Genomic DNA, 23,421 nt, shown 5'->3' with positions numbered 1-23,421 from the left:
TCCTTCGGTTTGTATCTTGTTTCACTACTAGAAACCGACATCTTGGAACAACTTCTTCTAATTTGGCCACAGGGAGGATTCCATATAGCCACTTGCTAGCATTGCTGCTTCTGAATTGATGGGTTATAGAGCATGGTCCCATGCCCAATGCATGTGACTGGGATTCAAGAGACCTGGGTTTTCTTCCTGCTTGTCACAGACTCATTTTGTGGCCTTGGGCAAGTCACTTTACTTCTCTGAACCTCAGTTTCCTGATCTGTAAAATGGGGACATTGATACTTACTACTTATGCGAAGCGCTATACAGGTGTTGAGTGTTGTTATTATGGACTGTGAAGATCCTGCGTTGAATCTTACCATTGCCATGATGCAAAAAGCATACTGTAGGCCAAATTCTGCTGCGGGATATGCTTGGCAGCCCTATTTACTCCTGCGGCATCACTGGGGTGCAAATCAGGCCAGAACTGGTCCAGCTGGTGAACTTTGATAATTTATTAAATGTGCTATGGTATCTGGCTACGAGTTGGCAGACACAATAATAGAGTCACAAGCATTTTCTGAGAACGATTTGAGATTTAGTTGTTTCTAGCAACATTTAAATACAATATGAACAGACACTTCTGAGTCAGTGTAATTACACAGGGGTGAATTTGACCCTGTGCAGTAGGTCAGAGATCAAAATCTTAGCATGTCTGCCCATAAACTTCTTTTTTAAATAACACACTCTTCTTAGATATAAATTCTGATCTGCCAAATACTGCAGCTAATGAGCTCTCCTTAACTAAGTATAGTGAAGAATGCACGCAAATACTGAAGTGTCCTAATCGGTGTTCTAGTGAAAACGAATTGATCCTGTTCATTGCTGACAATGGTAACTATCTGTTGAAGTTTATATTTCTTCTGCAAATAATGTATGTGATTTAATTGACTGGTTATTTCAAACCTTTGGGACCCATTGCTGGAATGGTACAAATTCCTCAGAAATATTATTAAACTTGCCAACTGCAATCATAGTCTGAATCTCAGTTCTTCTCTGAAGACTATAAATCCTGTGTGCCTTTAATTTTGCTTGAGATTTGCATCATTATGTGGCAACAAAGTATGGATGCAGTAATGAGGTTCTGAAATGTTATGTACACAACAGAAAAAGTATCAACTTGTGTTTTCTGAAACTTATTCTGTAAGCCACGGAAATGGCACATTTTTGCACACCAAACTTGAGACATTTCCAGCCAAATAAATATAATATATATCAGCCCACAGGCTAGCTGTAGACAGCCTGGATTTATACTCTGATATTTTATAGTTAGACATAAGACACATTCTAGGTTTTTACTGCTAAGACCTGTAACCCTGTCTAGTTTTGCAGCAGTTGTGACTTATTTTATTTGGAGCCTGGATAAGGAAGTATCTTTCCCCTCAAGTTTCTTAGCTCTACTTCTAATTTTACTCAGCAGAGGGAGATGCAAAACTCTAACTTCCAATTGTCACAGAGCCTGATTCACCACTACGTTACTCCTATTGTGACTCCATGAACTTCAATGAAGTTACACTGGTATACAACTAGAGTAATGCAGTGATGAATCAGGTCCTGTATTTTTCTCAGCTCAGATATTTTATCATTCTAAACTTTTAGGATTTTCACTATCCAACCCATGGCTACATTAGAAGACAATATCCAGTGTCGTACCTCCGACAGTAAAGGAGCACAAATAGCAAGATGAATGCACTGGAGAAAAAGGCAGTGATGTTCTGAGAACATGAGGCCTAACTAAGAAATGCTCCAGTTATTGTCAAAATTGGTTTACCTAGTTGAAAATCAAAACTGCAGAAACACCTTGTTCCCATAGGGACATTAAATCAGTTGGAGAAGCGTTGTTTATTAATCATCTGGAAAGGGGAATGAGTAATGAGGTGGTAAAAGTTGCAGATGACACAAACTTGTTTACATGAGAGAAGTCCAGAGAGGAGTGTAAAACTTCAGAAGGACCTAACCAATCTAGGTGAATGGGAAACATGATGGCAAATGAAGTTCAATATCAACAAATTCAAAGTAATGCACATTGGGGAGGGAAAAATTAAACCACTCTGATACCTTGCAGGGCTCTAAAGTAACGGTATCAAGTATAAAAAAGGATCTGGGTGTCACTCTGGACTCCTCAACTCAGTATGCAGCTGCAGTCAAAAAAGAAGTTATGATGAATAAGGACTAGATCGAGAATAATGTGGAAAATATTATAATACCATGATATAATTCAATGGTGCAGCTTTGTCTGGAATACTGTGAGCAATACTGCTAACCCATCACAACAAAGATATGGCAGAATTAAAGGGAATTCAGAAAAAGGTGTCAAAACTGATTAGGGGCATAAAAAGAGATTGAAAAGACTGGAATTGTTTACCTTACAAAGGAGATGAGTTAAGAGGGGACATGGAATAAGTATATAAATAATGTACTTATTCGTCTGTTAATCTATAAGGTGCCACAGGACTTTTTGCTGCTTTTACAGATCCAGACTAACACGGCTACCCTGCTGATACTATATAAATAATGAATGTGATAGAGAAGGTACATTATAAGCTTCTATTCTCCCTGTATGATAACACAACAACAAAACAACATTCATTAAAATTAAATGGTGGCAAATTCCAAACCAATAAAAGGAAATATTTTTTCACACAGCATGTAATTAATCTGTGGAACTCATGGCCATAGGATGTTGTTGAGGCCAAAAACATAGCAACATTCAAAAAGTGATTGGACATAATATATTATATATAAAAAGAGATTATTCTAAGTTGTAATGGTTAATATTAATATACATTCCGGAATGATATTTAACCACATACTTCAAGGTTTAAGCCAATCTCTAACTAATAAGGATTATAAGAATACCTAATGCGGGGAGGCAAATAATCTTACAGCTGCTTACTGCTTACTGTACCTTTCTCTGAAACATTCGGTGTAGACCATTGTCAGAAACAGGATACTGAATTAGGTGAGCCTTGGTCAGATTCAACATAGCATCCTATGTTCCTATATGCAAGTTAAGAGTCACTCGGTAGAAACAATCTGACGTGTAGCAACAACACAGGGTTCACTGAGGGAAACTCCTGAGTACTGTATGTGATAAAGCAGATGTTGCATATAGATACACACTTCTCCTCCTCTTCCTGACACTTCTATTTTTAGCTCACTATCAGTTTGGATCTTTTTGTGCAAATACACTATGCCAAGCTACTAAGCGAGTGGTAGAGTTGAAAATTTTCATTCATAAAGCATTATTACTGCCTACTTCTGCATAATACTGCTGCCAGATCCCACAGGCAAGTTGGAGCATTAGATTTAATCTAGAAAGCACAGGGAAAAAGAATACAGGAAAGCACTTGAACATCTTACATATTTCGTCCAGGAATGCTAACTATTCTGAATGCAACTAATTGCTGAGAGGAAGCGAGGTAATAAATTCTATCCTTCATGTTTATCAATCACCTCTCTACCCTCGCCCACATCTATCATGGCAAAAAGAAGATCAAGTGGAAAGGAATAAGATTAGAGAGATGAACGAGTCTTTCAAAAGGAGAAACCCTGCCCAAGCCTGACCCACCCAAATCAGGTTGTGTGTGATAGGTATGAGTGTTGCTGGATAGGAATATATTTAGCTGCTCCAAAGGTAACTCGGTCAGGAGGGGGCTTCATATCAGTCATTTAGTAGCACCAATGGTTTCTCAAAAGGATACATAAAGAGGGTTCAACATGCTACAGCCCAGAATATCCCCAAAGCTGCACCTTTTCATTTGGGAGTAGAAAATGGGCACCAATGCAGAAAGCACATTTCCACGGGCCCTTCTGTAGCAAAGGACCTCCCAAGGGTGAGATAGGGCTGTGTATGGGAAATTATAATGAAGCAGAGGCAAAGCCTATAGCTGTTGGTTTTCTTCATCCTGTTGGGTGACTTCTCACATAGAGCATTGCGAATAGAGGACCTTAAATCTCCACAGCCCAAGGATAAAAGTTGGATCTTGCAGTCCACTCTCCCACCAACCCATTGCTTGATGGTAAACATTAGAAAAGTGTTTGGGTCTTACCTTGTTAGCTTTGTTCCAATCTGCTGCCTCAGTTCAAGTCTCTCCTCATCAGTCTGCTTTGGGAGGATGTTCTTTTCCTCCAGTTCTCGTTTGGAAGGCCTGTTGCTAAGTTTGATTGCTAAAGAATCCTGCCTGCAGATTTTCATTGCCAGAGAACCTATGGAAGAAGGGAGAAGTCTTGTCAAAGGGGATGTCAGGATTATACCATATCATACAGCAGGCAAAGTAGTAACAGTCAGGAGAGGATTAGCAGAGTGAACTAAGATTCTAGTCTACACTACAGTGGCACAGTTATGCCACTGCAGCTGTACTGTTGCAGTGTTGTAGTGTTAATACTTCTTACATTGACGGAAGAGGTTTTTCCACTGATGTAATTAAGCTGCCACCTCACGAGGCAGTAGCTAAATTGACAAAATAATTATTAAACTAATCTAGCTGCACCTACAGTGGGGATTAGATTGACCTAAGTATGTCGCAAAGAGAGTGACATTTTTCAAAGCCCTGAGTGATGCACCCAGGTCAATCTAACTTTTAGGGGCAGCCTTAGATAGATTTTTTTCCAGATTTACACCAGTTTATTAGCTTCAGTGGAGTCACTTTCAATTTACATCATTACAGGGAAGGACAGAATTTGGTCCAACTGGTAAAGAGAATAAAATGCAGATGTGACAAATGTGGGGGTGTTTTTTGAGAATGATTAATAATGTATCTGAATCTGCCACTAGCGTGGGGTTTCTGTGCCATATTTCACCCTCAGCGTCTGACTGGGTAGCAGGCCCTGTCCACCTAGAGAAAGAGGGAGGAGGTCTTTTCTCCTAGTCACTCGACAGCTTACATTTAAAGTTCAAGAAGAGACAATGCCAGAGTATGTAGCCTTAATGAGTCAAGCCAGCTGTCCTTGGGCAGCATCTGAACCACTTTGAACAGTGAGTGTCAGAATAGATCTGTCTACACCGCAGCTGGGAGTGTCTCTCCCAGCCCAGGTAGACAGACTTGTGCTAGCATGCTAAAAATAGCAGTGTGGTGCTGTGGCACTAGTGGCAGCTCATGCTAAGTACTCATGTCTCTCTGGGTCTGAGCTTGGCTGGCCAGCCTGAGCTGCCACTGGTTCTGCAACATCCACACTGCTACAAGCAGAGCCAGTGCGAGTCTGTCTGTGTGGGTTGCAGTGGCACCAGTTTGTGGGGTGGGAGGGGAGGCTGGAAGGGAATGAACCTCTCTCCAAAGATTTTTCAATTGCTCAAAGTTGCATAGGTTGTGGAGCTGCTGGGCCCATGGCCTGATCACTTTTAAGCAGTGATCTGATTCTAAATCAGTATGGCTGCTGCTGGCGCAGCCAGAGCATTGCTCTGGCTGTGTGGTTACAATACTACTCAAATTTGGCCCAGGTGTGGCGTGGTGGCCGACCCAATCGGTACTGTTATCGGCACATGCAAAGTCTGTTCATATATAGCAAAGTGCCGGGGAGTCTGTCAAGAACTTGACTGTTGTCAGAACCAGCTCATGCAGTGTGAGGGAGGCAGGCTCATGAGCTGAGGGACACCTGGGGTTCCTACAGGAGGACGGTGGGGATGAAGAGAGACTGGAATGGGGTTCCTTGCCAAGGGGTTAGATAGAGGGACCGGAATTTTCACCTTCCAAGAAATATCTGAATTGGCGCCACTGACGGGCTGGGAGGCATGCTCCCAACTGACTGAGAGAACCAGATTGAGAGTCTCACAGACACGGGAGGATTGGGGCTTTGAGAAGTGTCTCTGTTCTGTTCTTGTAATTTAAGAGGAAAGCCTATCTAATTTAGCTTGTAGTGAAGCATAAGATTAGATGACACTAAATATGCATGTAGGATGTTCGTTATTTTAAAATCTTGTGCCTTTAATTCTTTGTTCTAAGTGCTAAATAAAAATGCTTTGTTTTAAGAAGCTTGTTGGTCAATATTGCTGGTCACATGATCCCGAAGGGAGGAAATGCAGGTGACTGAAACTCATTCAGACCTTCAGGGTGATATACAGTTGCTGTACACAGGGTAGTAGACTCACCTTCTGATCAAAAAGTAGAAGAATTGCGAGATTTCACCTAGAGACAGTTATGGACACGAGGCCAAATATTGGAAGGGGGTGCACTCAGAGAGCAACCAGAAAGGGGGAAGAGGTGCAACTAATCCTGTAACCATAGGTCTCAAATTTAGCTTAGAGTTGTCATTTGTGGGCCTGATATCTGCTGCCTTGCACCATGCAAAGTGGGAGTAAAATGATACTAAATGAGATGATAGCATTTGTACAGATGTAAATTACTCTATACTGTGCAGGGTAGTGGAGAATGAGGTCCATGTTTTTAGTAGTAATTATCAGGAGTGCCACCAGCTTTTTGCTGCCCTAGGCGGCAGAAGGTCCGGCCCCCGAAATACCACCGACGACTGGGGCGGCTGAAGTTCTGACCGCTGCGGTCGCCACCTGCCTCCAAATGTTAGTGCCCTAGGCGACCATGGGTTGTGCCGCCCCACTTCTTATTGTAGCTTAGGGTTCTGGAGTCTGATTCTGAATTCATTTACACTGGTGTAAACCAGGAGTAACTCCACAGAGGTCAGCAGGGTTACACTGGAGTAAGACCGCTGTAAGCAAGGTCCTATTCAGGCCCTCGATTTTTAAATCAGTAAGGACTAAACAATTAAGAAAAATGCGAGCACAGCACACAGAGAGCTAAATACTGCCCACCTTACTCGTATAAGTACTCAATGAGCTCAATAAGTACGCGAGCAGAATTGCCTCCCAGCTCCTCCCCCGTGGACACTGATCCTAACAAAAAATGGTGTGCTTGTGTTATTCTGTTCTTAGTGAACATGCTGAGCTTTCTCTATGTGTATAGTCCACTCCGTACAAACAAGACATGCCAGTCAGTGCTGGAGGGATCTATTTTAAAAACTACCACTTGTCCATTAAGGGTGGTATTTAAAATAAAGAGCACATGCCCGGCAATAATTTAGGGGCCAATCCTTAAGCCCTTCCTCGTTTTGTATCCAATTCTGACTTGGACAAAAGTTCAGAGGCCAAATATTCACACTGACTTAAATGGGAGTTTTTCATAAACAAAGATTGAATAAAAACTGAATCAAGATCTCCGGATCTGGCCATACTTTAGTATTGTTTCAAAACTGCTCAGTACTGGGCTCATTCTGATCCTATTGAAGTCGTTGGTAAAATTCCTATTGCCTTCTTGACTTGACGATGACACGTTTGAAAAAAACAAACCTCTATGTAAATATTCTGACATGACTTTGTACTTACTAAGTATAAAGCACCTGATAGTCCTCTCATAATCATCAATTTTATGCTGCTGTTACTCTGTTGTAGCCAATGGAGTTTATTCTAATTTATGCCAGTGTAAGTGACATGAAAATCAGGCCCAAGATATCCAGTTCGCTTGTGTTTCCCTTGTGCTTTGAGGATAAATTAAAAAATAAATAAATAAAATAAAAGGGGGGAGGGAAGGAGTCTTACTTGTAAATAATGAGCTATCATCCTCCTCATCTTCCTCATCATCTTCTTCCTCTCTTGAGTAAAGGCAGGAAGAATCTTCGTAATCAGATTCATGAGGCACATTTTCTTTATCGTCATCGCATTCGATCACAACGGTTGGCACTTGTCTCACGTCTGAAAGGCCTCCAGGTCCTGTTTTCGTGACACTGTCACCCGGGTGCAAACCAGAGCTATTGGAAAAGAAGAATTAAAAAGAGAAATTAAGAAAATTAGAGAAAATTGCTCAGCAGGAGTCAGGGCTGCTTTTCTGAAGTCAGAGCACGAGTGCTTTTTCATACTGCAGACATTTTTTTCAAGAGGGGAAGATGGAAGGATTATAGTTACCAACAAGAATGGGTTAAAACATGGTAAACAGGAAAAATTAGGTTTCAGAGAGGTAGCTGTGTTAGTCTGTATCAGCAAAAACAACGAGGAGTCCGGTAGCACCTTAAAGACTAACAGATTTATTAATAAATCTGTTAGTCTTTAAGGTGCCACTGAACTCCTCACCATTTGTGTTTGTTTCACAGTAGCAGCCTGAATAGGGGTATGGATAAAGCACCCGATTGACCTTCTTCAGGCACTCGTCTCGCTAAAGTTGGGCTTTACTTACACAAAACACTTCTTCGAGTTTGCAGGATTCACAGATGCCATTGCACCATTATTCTTTTCATCATCATCTTTGGGAAAGTCTGTATCAGCAAAAACAACGAGGAGTCCTTGTGGCACCTTAGAGACTAACATATTTATTTGGGCATAAGCTTTCATGGGCTAAAACCCACTTCATCAGATGCATGGAGTGGATAAATTAGGAGAAATTAAGTTTATTAAATTTAGGAGAAATCAAGAGTATGTCTACACTACCCACCTAATCGGCGAGCAGCGATCAATCCAGCAGAGGTCAATTTATTGTGTCTAGTCTAGATGCTAGAAATTGACCCACGAGCGCTCTCCCGTCGACTCCTGTACTCCACTGCCGCAAGAGGTGCAGGCAGCATCGATGGGGGAGCGGAAGCAGTCGACTCACTGCAGTGAAGACATCACGGTGAGTAGGTCTAAGTACGTCGACTTCAGCTACTTTATTCACGAAGCTGAAGTTGCTTAACTTAGATTGATTCCCCTCGCCCAGAGTAGACCAGGAATAAATTACATTAGTTAGTAAGGAACTAAAGGATAATTCAAATTTAAAAAGTTGCATAACCAGAATTGAGAAAGGATCTGTTATGAAGGTTGCCTGACACTTCCCATTATATGATCCTGTTTTCAGTTGCTTATAATGTTGCCAAATATTAATCACTTGGACTAAACTTTCCATGCTGGTTGTCTGTCTGAGGCTGAATTTCTTGGGAAAATTTTGGTGAAATTGGTTCAGTTGTTTCTGAGAATGAGTTTAGGGAAAAACATAATGGTTTGCTCATATTAAAAAATTCTGGTGACCTCTGCATTAAAAAGCTATAAAGCCCCAATGCTTTGGAGCACATGTAGAAAAACTGGCAGGAACTGTAGCCTGTGTGTCAGGTATATGCCTTTTGCCATCCCTGTGAAAATCCACATAAACTGGGATAAGTTATAGGGGGGAGTTTGGGATCAGTTGGACAAGAAATCTGAGACTAGGAACCAGTGTGGGGAGAACCCAAGATTCCTGAGTCTCACCTTCCTCTGCTGTCAGCAAATATCTGTGAAATTCTCTGGCACAGTGCATGTCTCACCCTCCCCTAGGGCTGGTCCTCCTGAAGAATGACAACCTGCTACTGCTATCAGTTACTCAGTTCCATTGGCAGAAGCCTGTGCAGTGTGTCTAAAGGTTCCAATCCCACTGATGACTCGTGGCATCATATTGATGCCCGCATGATGGAATTTTTGTTTTTCCAGTTTGCTTTTTAAAAAGCCTAGGAAACTACACAGAAAAAACTATATTAAAAATAACATTTTTAAGGTTGCAAAGTTAAGCACTTCCATTAAGAAAGGCCAGAATCAAGTTTGCATGAGCAATCTTAACCTGACCTCTTCTGCACAGACATTATGATACAGTCTGTAATTACATGATCACATACTATTTTTTTCACAGGACTCCTGCCTCATTCAGTGCACAGGATGGACCTGCTTTGGGGATGTGCCAGGGTTGTGTAGTAAAGGAGGCTGTTGTCCCTGCGACAAATGAAGCAGAAGATGGAAGGTGTATAGTGAATGAGGTACGGAGAGAAAGGAGGGTCTCATGGGTAAAGCAGTTGAATGCTACCCTGGGGAACTAGATTCTATCTTGCCTCGGACAGAGATTCCTATGTAATACTGGGCAAGTCACTTAAACTTTCCACAGGTGATTACTAATTGTATGTTTCTTATTTTCTGGGTCCTCAACTTGAGACCCCAGGGTCTGGTTTGCAGAAGTATTGAGCACTACAGCTGTAAGTCAATGGGAGCTGTACTCTGAATATATCAAATGATATTTAATGCCCAATGCTCTGAAAAATCAGATCCTAGGGGTCTCAAATTGGGCCCCCAAAATTAGTGGAAATTTTGGCCTTAATTTCTGTCTCTCAGGTTCCCATCATAAAATGGGGCTAGTACCACTTCCTAACCTTACAAGGGTTTTTTTTTTGTATGATTCATGGATCATCTAATCCAGGGGTTCTCAGACTTTTGTACTGGTGACCCCTTTCACTCATCTGAGTGCGACCCCCTTTATACATTAAAAACACTTTTTTATACATTTAACACTATTATAAATGCTGAAGGCAAAGTGGGGTTTGGCTTGGAGGCTGGCAGTTCATGACCCCCCATGGAATAGCCTCACGGCCCCCTGAGGGGTCCCGACCCCCAGTTTGAGAACCCCAGACTCTAATCTGATCTCCTCCGTAACACAGGCCATAGGATTTCCACGAATTAATTTTTGATTGAATTAGTGCATATTTTTAGCAAAACATCCAATCTTAGATTCACTAGTAATTTTGAAATCAACAAAAAACTGTTGCAAAGTTAATTACCCTCACTGTTAAAACTTTGCACCTTATTTCTCGTCTGAATTTACCTAGGATCAACTTCCAGCCATTGGATCTTGTAATACCGATGTCTGCTAGACTGAAGAGCCCATTATCAAAGTTTTGTTCCAAAAGTAGGTACTTACAGACCGTGATCAAGTAACTTTATCTTTGTTAAATTAAACAGATTGAGCGCCTGAAGTCTATTGCTATAAGGCATGTTTTCCAATCCTTTAATCATTCTTGTGCTCCTCTCTGAACGCTTTCCAATTTACCAACATCCTCGAACTGTGGACACCAGAACTGGACAGAGTATTCCAGCAGCAGTCAACCAGTGTCAAATACAGAGGTAATTCAATCTCCTTGCCTCTACTCAATATTCCTGTTTATACATCCAAGGTGTCAGGATTCTGGCTGCAGAGAGGCAGGACTAGTGGCAGGAGTGTGAGATCCCAGAACTGAAGCTAGCGTCAGAGCCAGTATCAGGGTCAAGTCAAGCTGAGGGTCAGAGCGACAGTCAGGAATCAGGCTGACGGTCAATACCACGTATAAAGGTTCATTTTGAGGTTCCAGGGGGTCAACTGGGAGTCAGAATCCAAATCAGAGCCATGGTCAGTACCAGGTGTTCGGGAACAGAGAAACAGAGTGGGCATGGCAGGTAGCTAGGGATCTGCATTGTTGTCTGGACACTTCCTGGTATGCCCCCTTGGCTTCTATAGGGACAAGGAGCCAATCAGGGCTCACTAAGACCACTGTCAGTCAGATCACTCGAGGTGAACCTTGTCATGACATTGAACCTCTGTAGACAGAGTTGCAGGGAATGGCCAGGTTACAGCTGCTGTCAAGCAGCAATGTGGGGATTCAGTTGCCTGGTAGCCCTGCTTTCAGGCTTCAGCTCCTGCTGATCCTTACAGAAGGATCACACTACCTCTCAACTGACTAATGTTTGTGAAGCACTCGATACTACAGTGACAAGCGCCATAGAAAAAAACATGGGGCAATTAATAATTCTGTCTTCAGCGCAGAGTTTGAACAGGGTCCAGTAAACAATTGCTAAGGTCACACATTGAACAACGAGAAAACCAAATATTGAACAGCTATTCATTAAGTGAGCACACAGGGCTGGCTCCAGGCACCAGTGCAGCAAGCAGGTGCTAGAGGTGGCCAACGGAAAGGGGCGGCATTGTCAGGCAATTCGGCAGTGGGTCCCTCAGTCCCTCTTGGAGGGAAGAACCTGCCGCCGAAAAATGAAGTGGCGGCGGTAGAGCTGCTGCCAAAGTGCTGCCGATCGTGCCTTTGGGTTTTTGTTTTTTTTTGCCGCTTGAGGCGGCAAAAACACTGGAGCTGGCTCTGTGAGCACCCTCCATCCTGTGCACTGAATGAGGCAGGGCTCCTGTGGAAAAAAATAGTACGTGATCATGCATTTCTAAGCTCAAAGGGGAGGAATGAAGGTTGCGTATACAATCTTATTCCTGAGTGCTTGAGTTAACCTTAATAATATTCTTTTAACATGGGTTTCTGTTTGTAATACACACACACACACACACACACACACACACACACACACACACACACACACACACACACACTCCTCTCTCTCAAATTCAAGGATTGTCACTCTGAAGCCTAGGATGAAGGTGAAATATACAAACAGCTACAAGCATGGTTGAGACCTCTTTTTGTTTAGAATATCAAAAGTTCAATCATCTCTAGAATACTCAGTCTGTTATTATCCAATTTTAAAGTTTTCAGCCATTTTGACTGTACCGATTACACCTCTGCTGCACCCAGCTACAGCAAGGCATATATCTACACCATGCTAACAGTCCTAGAGCACTGTGATATTAAAGCCAATTACTATCCTTACTCTACAGCTAATTTGCATGCAAAGCTTTCATTAGTTGTATGGAGACTGCATAGATAGTGGATTAACTGGCCAAACTGCCACACTAAGTGACTGCATGGGCTTCCAACTCTCCCCTTGCCCCGAGAAACTTTAAATCCTTGGGAAATATAAATACAGCACAGGAATCTTTACTGAGCCAGGAGAGATTAATTAAACCATTCCAAACTTGCCAAATAACTTGGACTAACAGACGGTTTTATGATTTCTTTTGTTATTTTGGCATTTCATATCTTCTCCTCCAGGAAGAAGGTAAGTTGAAGCGAAATGTAAGTCCTGAGATTTTTTTCTTCCCCTCATTTACAATAGAACAGTACAAAAGATGAATGGGGATACATTATCTGCAGATGAGCTGTGACTCAGATGAAATGTATGATCAAGGTTGTGCTTAATTTGTGAATGTCAGGCAAGGGGTCCTACAGGAATCAAAAAGAACTGAGATTGAACTGAGAACCCAAAAAGCCAGACACCGAGGAGCAATTTGCTTTTACTCTCTAAATATTCAGTCCTATTTCTGCTGCCATATAGTATCTTAGGTTCTGAGCTCATCACTTCCCACAACCTAATAGGTTCAAACCTGGTCATTATTACTACTGTTTAGTTCTCTTCACATGTAGATCTGAAAGCACGTTATAAGGGAATGTAAGTATCAATGCAGGTACAGTTTTACAGACAGGGAAACTGAGAATGGGAGAGTTAAAGTCCAATGTCACACAGCAGGTGAAGAGCAGAGCCAGGAAAAGAACTGAGATTTCCTAATTCCCAGCCACGTGCCCTATTCACCAGACCATATTGCCTCCCTCTACTAGGATCAGAGACTGCCAGAAAAAATCCTGGGTGTTACAGTGGTGTCGATGATTCAGTAGTAGGTGCTCTTCTTTCCAAAACAGTAATTGGTGCGAAATTAGGAGGCTCTGTGCTGTTGGAGATGCTGCTCTTTGGATGAGAAGTAAATCGGAGTTCCTGACCTTGCAATTGTTAAAGTTCTCATGCTCCTTTCCACATGAATATAGACGTTAATCCAGCTGTCCTGGCCACATTCCATTTGAGGCAACTATCAAATTTGGATATGATCCTGCAAAGCAACTGCAGTCTAGGATGCGCAGAACTGCAGGAGACACTCCACAGCACCCTGGGAGGACTGGGCCCTTTAACTATTTAAATCACCTTCCACTACGTCAGTTGGAGAAGTTATCTTAACGTTCTGCCCACACTTGTTGTGTGGTGTTGATGAGAACCATTAAACAGTTGCCAAGTTCCACCCCAGAAATGACTGCTTTGGGATTTATAGGGATAAAAGGCCGTAGATACTATAAGTGAGTGATACCACTTGTTATAATTATGTTAGGCCACAAAAAGACCATTTGGTAATTGCAGCTTATATTGCATATATACTGACTGGACATATAAAAGAAAGGAATTTATTTGCCTAGAGATATTCTACATTTTGTAGTACAAAGTATTAAAGATTCATGAAGAATTGGGTTGTGAATTTCTCTATTAGATTTCAGTGAATTTTACATTATACTATTTTTATCCAAGAAGTAATTTTGGGATGCATCAGCTGAATTCTTCTAAGGATATACAAATGCATTACAGTCTTTAAAAACTTTCAATTAACTTTTATTTTATTGATATACTTTAATAATTTAAATTCAATTAACTTTTTTATCTCTCTTTTTCCGATTATCTATTGTTCTGTGTAATTCTTCAGTGGCAGATACAGGAAATCCCGAAGACTCAGATCTAATATCTTAGAGATGATAAAGCTCAGCACAATGCTGTTCTGTAAAAAAAACAGTGAACGCTATGCAGTAAAATCATTCAGCTCAGTTTAAAAACAGCATAGTCAGGCACAGTACAAGTCTACCAAGTAAGAGAAGAGGTGGGAGGCTAGCTCAGTCTTTATGCCCATTCAGTCTGCCTTTACCTCTCTGCTGGAGTTACCAACCAGGTGCTAATTGTGACAGACTAATTTTTTTTGGGGGGGGGGGAGAAAGAGGGGCTGGGGCTATTCATTCCTGAGGTCCTCTGTCCATTTCAACAATTTAAGTTCCCATACAGCAGTTAGATGGTAATCACAAGTTTCAATCCCTATCACACAGGCTTGATTTGAACTGGTGTCTTAGCAGTGGAAGATTCTCTCTCTCTTTACAACTTCTCTCAGTTAATCAGTCCACCAATAATACCACTTTCTATTTTAAGCTCTATTTTTTCCCTGCTATTTTATGTATTTCTTGATTTCTGTTCCACACTATTAATTTCATTCCCTAAGTCAGCTGACAAGGTGTTGTGCACTTTTGCCCTACCTGCAGTACTGCAGTGCACTTATGAAAAACAATCAAGGACACGATTAATTCTACTGTGCATAGATTTCCTCTTTGTTGGTAGGAAATACTCACTGTCATGTGGTCTACTACAAAATTATTTGTAAAGGCTGTTGGACTAGTAGTAGTATTATGTACTGAACAATTACACTACTAAACGTTTCATATCATCAGTTTCAAAAGCTGTTTCAGATTTTGTTGCTTTGGTTGTTTAGAGATCAAGACAATGGCTATGCAGGCACTTCTTTTCAAAAAGAATTTATCTTAACATGTAAATTACGGTGCTGCTATTAAGAAAAGATTTTCATAAGAAGTCAGAATTTAAAGATTATACAGACCACTACTGATACTCTTGTTACTCAAGGGTGTACTCTAAATAGAACAGGGGAAATCACTCCTGTAAAAATCTAGTGGGATAAAATATATCCCCACAAACTATCACCTCTTCTTCTTTGATAACAGAATGAGGAGTTACCAAAAAAGATTCTATCAAAATACTGTCAGATCAATAGTATACTGTGTTGTTGCTTATCAGTTAAACTAAAAATAGAAACACTTTAGATCACTGTACATTCATTCATATAATACTACGCTGGGATGAGAGTGGGGAAAGTATTAGACAAAAGTAGTTATCTTGAAAAGTCTTATAGACTGAAATGCATTCGATAAGAATAACAAGACATCTGCTAGGTAGGTCTGATATGATTTAATTTATAAATTTTAAGTCTGAGGGAACTGGATGTCTAAGGGCAATTGGTTACAGAAACTTTTTCATACAGAGGTTTTCACTTTTGATGTCATTTGTTCAAATCTATCCCAGGGCAGGGCATTGATAACTGGAAGTCATTACCATCTGATAGCTGTTCAGTATTCTATAAGAAATAAGTTGTGGTCTGATCCCAGTTGCGAGCTTACAAGAGTATGCATCATGATTGACACTAATTGGCAGCCTCATCAGAGAGACTGAATGGGTGCATGGCTGGAGATTAGACTAGCATGTTATGCCAAGAAGCTGCCCCTCCAAGTCAGCGTTAAGGAAGGGGACAAACTATGTCAGAAAAGCCATACTGCAGTCGGGGAAAAGAGCTCCCATGAGAGGTACCCTGATAGCAAATCTACATTGTGGAATCCACGATTTTCTTGACTTTTAAAGAAGTTGGCCACATAAATTATTCCTTTGTTTAAACTGCGACACACTGTTATCCTCATGTAGGAAAATTGCTGCCTAGTGAGTGCAGATCCTTTCTGAGAGTTAGGAATGTGTCACTTAAAATCATAACACCTGGCTCTTACAAAGGAATTTCTATTTTTAAAATGCTTTTAAAATATTGCCCTGCTAATGCTCACAATACTCTCGTGAGGCAGGTAAGTGTTATCACCCATTTTACAGAGAGGAAACCAGAGGCATGGAAGTTATGTAACTTGATCAAGGTTACACAAAATAACATGGTCCCTGGTTCCTACTCTGGTGATCAGGAATTCCTCATTTTTCTTTGGCGTGCTTCTAACTCATTGGCAAATCATTTCTAACTTCCTTTCACATAGTTCATACCTTTCCCCTGCCTTTAGATGTTGTTAGACAGTCAGGACTCTGGAAATCTGGTCTTTTAAAACAAAAAATCTACCTTGTTAAAAGAAGGGGATTGCGTATTCTTTCTTTCCCTATTCTTGGCCACAAGAGCAGAGATGGGTGGGAGGGAATGGTTTGGGGGTGGGAGGTATAAGAAAAGAATGCTGGAGAGTTTAAGGAGAACTGTTCTTCCAGCACAAACCGCTGACCTCTCCCCTTTACATGGTTTCCTTACCCTCCTTACAGTTCCTGTATTAAACCCCATTTTACTAATAATTCCCCATGTAGTATCATGCCAAATGCTTTATTGAATTTTAGATAGATTTCATTCACTGCATGTCCTTTGTCTAAGAAAAAGACGGTTACTCACCTTTGTAACTGTTGTTCTTCGAGATGTGTTGCTCACATCCATTCCAGTTAGGTGTGCGCGCCGCGCGTGCACGTTCGTCGGAAACTTTTTACCCTAGCAACTCCAGTGGGCCGGCAGGTCGCCCCCTGGAGTGGCGCCGCCATGGCGCCCAATATATATCCCTGCCGGCCCGCCCGCTCCTCAGTTCCTTCTTGCCGGCTACTCCGACAGTGGGGAAGGAGGGCGGGTGTGGAATGGATGTGAGCAACACATCTCGAAGAACAACAGTTACAAAGGTGAGTAACCGTCTTTTCTTCTTCGAGTGATTGCTCACATCCATTCCAGTTAGGTGACTCCCAAGCCATACCTAGGCGGTGGGGTCGGAGTGAGAAGTCACGGCACAGAGCACTGCAGTTCCGAAGGCCGCATCCTCCCTCGACTGCTGGACCAGGGCGTAGTGGGAAGCAAAGGTGTGGACCGATGACCAGGTCGCTGCCCGACAGATTTCCTGGATGGGCACGCGGGCGAGGAAAGCCAGCGACGACGCCTGCGCCCTGGTAGAATGCGCAGTCACACGGCCCGTAGGGACATGGGCCAAGTCATAACAGGTCCTGATACAGGACGTAACCCAAGAGGATACCCTCTGGGAGGAGATAGGAAGCCCTCTCATACGATCTGCTACCGCCACGAAAAGCTGGGGGGATTTTCGGAAGGGCTTAGTCCTCTCTATGTAGAACGCGAGAGCCCTACGGACATCCAGCGAGTGGAGCTGCTGCTCCCTGCCTGAGGAGTGAGGTTTTGGGAAAAAAACCGGAAGGAAAATCTCTTGGTTGACGTGGAAGGCTGAGACCACCTTGGGCAGAAAAGCAGGGTGTGGTCTCAGCTGCACCTTGTCCTTGTGGAAGACCGTATATGGGGGGTCTACCACAAGAGCTCGGAGCTCCAACACCCGTCTAGCTGAGGTGATAGCCACTAGAAAGGCAGTTTTCCAAGAGAGGTAGAGCAGGGAGCAAGTAGCTAACGGCTCAAAGGGGGGCCCCATGAGCCGGGACAACACCAGGTTAAGATCCCAGGTTGGAGCAGGGGGACGGACGTTAGGGAATAAACGTTCCAGCCCTTTAAGGAATCTCGACACCGTCGGGTGAGAAAAAACGGAGCGACCGTCCGCACCCGGGTGAAAGGTGGAGATAGCTGCTAGGTGGACTCGCAACGACGATAAGGCCAGACCTTGCCTTTTGAGGGACCAAACGTAGTCTAAGATTTCAGTTATCGAAACTTCCATAGGGCGGAGATTTCTCTCTACGCACCAACAGGAGAAGCGCCTCCATTTCGCCGAATATGTGGCTCTTGTGGACGGTTTCCTGCTGCTCAAGAGCACCTCTCTCACAGGCGTGGAGCAGCGCAGCTCGGAACCAGTCAGCCACGTAGGAGCCACGCCGCTAGGTGCAGCGACTGCAGGTCTGGGTGACAGAGGGTCCCGTGGTCCTGGGTAATCAGGTCCGGATGAAGGGGCAGGGGAACTGGGTCGGCTATGGCCAAGTCCAGCAGCATGGTGTACCAGTGCTGCCTGGGCCATGCCGGGGCCACCATGATCACGAGAGCCCTGTCCCTGCGCACCTTCAGGAGGACCTTGTGGACCAGAGGGAACGGGGGAAACGCATAGTACAGGTGGGTCGACCACTGGATGAGGAAGGCATCCGCTATCGACCCCGGCTCCCTGCCCTGAAAGGAGCAGAATGCTTGGCACTTCCTGTTCCCCTTGGACGCGAAGAGGTCCACCCGGGGATAACCCCACCTCCGGAAAATGGAGAGAGCGACGTCTGGGCGAAGGGACCACTCGTGTGACAGGAAGGATCTGCTCAATTGATCCGCCAGCGTGTTCCATACTCCAGGGAGGAAGGAAGCCCTGAGGTGAATGGAGTGGGCTACGCAAAAGTCCCAGAGTCGTATCGCCTCGTGGCACAGGGAGGAGGACCTGGTGCCGCCCTGCTTGTTGATATAGTACATGGTCGTCGTGTTGTCCGTGAACACGGCGACACAACGACCCTGAAGCTGATGACAGAACGCTTGACAAGCAAGGCGGACCGCTCTCAACTCCCGCATGTTGATGTGTAGCCCCACCTCCTCCTGGGACCACAGGCCCTGTGTCCGCAGGGCCCCTAGGTGGGCCCCCCAGCCTAGATCTGAGGCATCCGTTGTCAGGGATACCGAGGGCTGAGAGGGGTGGAAGGGAAGACCCGCACATAATACGGACTGGTCTAACCACCAGCCGAGAGAATCTAAGACCTTCTGGGGGATTGTGACTAACATGTCTAACGGTTGCCTTGCCGGCCTGTAATGACTGATAAGCCACAGCTGGAGAGGCCTCATGTGGAGCCGAGCGTAGTCGGTCACAAAGGTGCACGCCGCCATGTGGCCTAACAGGGTTAGACATGTCCTCACTGACGTCAATGGGGCTGACCGCAAACGTTGAACGATCGCCGCCATGGTCTGAAACCGTTGCAGAGGCAGCGAGGCCCTGCCCACAGTGGCGTCCAGGACGGCCCCGATAAATTCCACCTTCTGCGTGGGCCTCAGGGTGGACTTGTCTGTGTTTATCAAGAGGCCCAGACTTGCAAACATGCCGGTGATCACGCGGACATGGCTGTTGACTTGCTGTTCCGACGTGCCCCGAATCAACCAGTCGTCCAGATAAGGGAACACGTGGACACGGTTGCGCCGAAGATGCGCCACGACAACTGCCATGCATTTTGTAAACACCCTCGGGGCCGTGGACAGGCCGAATGGGAGGACTGCAAACTGATAATGAAGAGCCCCTACAACGAAGCGGAGAAAGCGTCTGTGGCGTGGCCAGATGGCAATGTGGAAATACGCGTCCTGCATGTCGAGGGCGGCGTACCAGTCTCCCGGATCCAGGGATGGAATAATGGTCCCCAGGGATACCATGCGGAACTCCAACTTCATGAGGTATTTGTTGAGCTCTCGCAGGTCGAGGATAGGCCTGAGGCCCCCCTTGGCCTTGGGGATCAGAAAGTAGCGGGAATAAAACCCCTTGCCTTTCTCGTTTTCCGGAACCGCCTCTATAGCTCCTTTGCTGAGGAGCGTCTGCACCTCCTGCCGAAGGAATTGCTCGTGAGAGGGGTCCCTGAAGAGGGACGAGGAAGGAGGGCGGGAAGGAGGAAATGAAACAAACTGCAGGCGGTATCCCGTCTGCACCATGCTTAAGACCCAGCGGTCCGATGTTATTTGGGACCACGCCGGGAGGAAAAACGAAAGGCGGTTGGAAAACGGGGGGGAAGGATCCATAGGGGAAACTGTTACCGCGCCCTCGGGCGCACCTTCAAAATGAAGGCTTAGGACCAGGCAGGGGTTTTGAGGAGCCTTGGTTCTGCCCCCCTTGGTTCCCCGACTGCCTGCGCCTTCCGTTCCTGCCGCGGCGCCTGTAGAGGTCCTGCCGCTGGCGGAACTGGGAAAACGGCCTACGTTGCTGCTGTTGTTGCGACCTAAAGGGTCTACGCTGCGTCACGGGGGTGTGCATCCCGAGGGACCGCATAATAACCCGGTTGTCTTTTAGACTCTTGAGTCTGGGGTCTGTCTTATCAGAAAACAGGCCCTGGCCTTCGAAAGGAAGGTCCTGTATGGTATGCTGGAGCTCCGGCGGAAGGCCGGAAACCTGCAGCCAGGAGATGCGACGCATCGTAACTCCTGACGCGAGGGTACGGGCAGCCGAGTCCGCAGCGTCCAAGGAGGCTTGTAAGGCCGTGCGTGCGACCTTCTTGCCTTCGTCCAAGATGGCCGTAAACTCTTGGCGAGCATCCTGTGGCAGCAGCTCCTTAAATTTGTCCACTGCCACCCAGGAATTAAAGGCATATCTGCTCAGCAGGGCCTGCTGGTTGGAGACCCTGAGCTGCAGCGCCCCAGCCGAATACACCTTACGGCCAAGGAGGTCCATCCGCCTGGCTTCTCTGGATTTGGGGGCTGGAGCCTCCTGGCCGTGACGCTCCCTATCGTTCACTGATTGCACCACCAGTGAACCCGGAGTCGGGTGTACATGGAGATATTCGTATCCCCTAGAAGGGGCCATGTACTTCCTCTCGACTCCTTTCGCTGTCGGAGGGATGGAGGCCGGGGACTGCCAGATGGTATTGGCGTTGGCCTGGATGGTCCGTATGAAGGGCAGGGCGACCCTGGTGGGAGCATCAGAAGAGAGGATGGTTACAATTGGATCCTCTATCTCCGAGACCTCCTCTGCCTGCAGACTCAGATTTTGAGCCAATCGCCTGAGGAGGTCTTGGTGCGCCCTGAGATCCAGCGGGGGGGGGACTGTTGGAGGAGGTACCCGCCACCGCCTCATCCGGGGAGGAGGAAGATGAGACCCCAGGCACGAGAGTGTCTAACTGAGGGTCTTCCTCAGCCCTCGCCTCTGCCTCCGGAGCCGCAGCGGAGTCCTGCTGCTTGGACCCTTCCTCCCCTTCCGGGGAGGGAGGGGGGCGAGACAACGAGGCTTCAGGGGCCCTACGCTCCGCAGTCGCCGGTCTAGCAGGGAGCTGCTGGGGGCCCTGGGCCTGATGGTATGCCCAGGGTGTCCAGAATCCCCACTGTTGTGGGCCTTGGTCCTGCAGCGGCGGATCACCGAACAGCGCCGCCTGCCTGTCGGTGCCCAGCGCATACCCGCTGTCCATCTGGGAAGATACGGACGGCTGTCTCGAGGGCCATGGTGGGGCCGACCCTGGATGGTAAGGGTCTGCGCGGGCCGGCACGGAGGATCGTCTCGGTGCCGGGGACCGGTGCCGGGAGTCATATCGGTGCCGGGATCGGGATCGGGACCGGGATCTGTCACGGTGCCGGGGTCCTGATCGGTACCGGGCGCCGCTTCGGTGCCGGGACCTGCCACCAGCTCGGTGCCGGGAGGTCGACCGGGACCTGCCACCAGCTCGGTGCCGGGAGGTCGACCGAGACCGGGACCTGCCACCAGCTCGGTGCCGGGAGGTCGACCGGTGCGGCGAGTAGCGTCGGGACCTGCTCCTGGAATCGCGGTGCCAGTGTCGACGACTGGAGCCTGACCGCGACCGTCTCGATGCCGACCGGTGCCGCGAGTGCGACCGGTACCGCTGAGGGGAGCGGTGCCGGGACTGCGAGCGGCGTCGGGATCTGGAGCGCCCAAGACGTCGGGACCTGGATCGTGAACGACTGTCTCTGGGCGGTGCCGATATCATGGGCTTGCCTCTGGACACGACCCGCACCGGAGGTACCGGGAGTGGCAGCCGAGTGGGCTCAGTCAGGGCAATAAGGTCCCGAGCCGAGGCGAAGGTCTCCGGTGTGGACGGGACCACTATCTCAACCCCAGATCTCATGGGGGAGCTCGGCGGTACCGGACTCAACGGACCCGCCGGGCCCGGAGTCAACGGTGCTGACGGTGCCGGCGGCGCCACGGCCGATGTCGAGGCCGGGCGCTCTAGCCGGGTCTGCCTGGCCGGAGTATCAGACTTCGACGGCCTTGGCTCTGACTCCAGTGCCGGAGAGGGTCGGTGCCGAGGAGTCTTCTCGGTGCCGGAGCGATCCGGTGCCGGTGCCGATACCACGGCCTGCGAAGCCGTCGGGTCAAGTGCCGCCTCCATTAGGAGAGTTCGGAGCCTTTGATCCCTCTCCTTCTTTGTCCTCGGCTTAAAAGCCTTACAGATGCGGCACTTGTCGGATCTGTGCGATTCCCCAAGGCACTTCAGGCACGCTTCGTGGGGATCGCTGGTAGGCATGGGCTTCTTGCAGGCCGCACACTGCTTGAAGCCCGGCGAAACAGGCATGAGCCTGGCGCCGGGTGCTGGGAAGGGCTAAGCCCCCGGCAAAGAACTACTTAACAACTATTTAACTTAACTATCTACTTAACAAACTAATTAACAACTATAATGGAACTAGAGTTGAATGATAGATAAACGATAGAGAACTAGGAGAGCTAGGGACGTGGAGGACAGCTATGCCGCGCTCCACAGTTCCAACGACCGACACGGCGGTAAGAAGGAACTGAGGAGAGGGCGGGCCGGCAGGGATATATATTGGGCGCCATGGCGGCGCCATTCCAGGGGGCGACCTGCCGGCCCACTGGAGTTGCTAGGGTAAAAAGTTTCCGACGAACGTGCACGCGCGGCGCGCACACCTAACTGGAATGGATGTGAGCAATCACTCGAAGAAGAATCAGTTATTTTATCAAAGGAAGATCTACTTTTGATAATCCCGGGTTGGATTTTATCCCATTTTCATTTACCTAGAGTCTTTAATTATTCTTTCCTACAAAACTTGTTCTAAAATCTTGTATACTATTGAGAGCAGACAAACAGATCTGCAGTTGCCTGGACTACTTTCCCCTCATATCTTAAATACAGGTAACTATGTTTGCTATTTTCTGGTCACATGATATCTTGCTACCTGACTTGCAATTTCATGTCTCAGGGGTTGGAGATTATCTGGTCCTCATCAGTCTGGGAGCATTAAACTCTTTGAGCTTTGTTTTTATTTTGGATTTGATAATTTCCATTTTCATACACTCATTTCCATTAGCCATCCTACCTTTCCAGGCCTCTAAGTTCTACATTCTTCTCTACAGTTGCTGGCCTGGGAACAGGGGCCCAGCAGCATGCTATTTTGGAAGCAGCAGAAAAGCTTAGGAACCAATCTCAGATCCTACATATTTGATAGACAT

General features: G+C 46.1%; 1 protein-coding gene across 11 annotated transcripts in view; it reads right to left on the bottom strand.

The window, feature by feature from the left end:
* PHACTR1 (phosphatase and actin regulator 1) overlaps positions 1 to 23,421 on the bottom strand; it is a 483,984-nt gene that overhangs the window by 86,358 nt on the left and 374,205 nt on the right. For all 11 annotated transcript variants that reach the window (XR_003999047.1, XR_003999046.1, XM_030552418.1 and 8 more), the window contains 2 exons: positions 7,583 to 7,791; positions 4,089 to 4,245 (listed from right to left, as the gene is read on the bottom strand). Coding sequence is in view for 9 of the 11 variants with exons in the window: in XM_030552418.1 (XP_030408278.1) it covers positions 4,089 to 4,245; positions 7,583 to 7,791 (366 nt within the window). In the remaining 2 variants the exon portion in view is untranslated. The remainder of the gene's footprint in view (positions 1 to 4,088; positions 4,246 to 7,582; positions 7,792 to 23,421) is intronic.

This window comes from Gopherus evgoodei, chromosome 2, assembly GCF_007399415.2.
Source record: "Gopherus evgoodei ecotype Sinaloan lineage chromosome 2, rGopEvg1_v1.p, whole genome shotgun sequence".
Classification (NCBI taxonomy): domain Eukaryota; kingdom Metazoa; phylum Chordata; order Testudines; family Testudinidae; genus Gopherus; species Gopherus evgoodei.
Note: the sequence above shows the minus strand (reverse complement) of the source record. Positions and strands in the feature narration are given on the sequence as shown.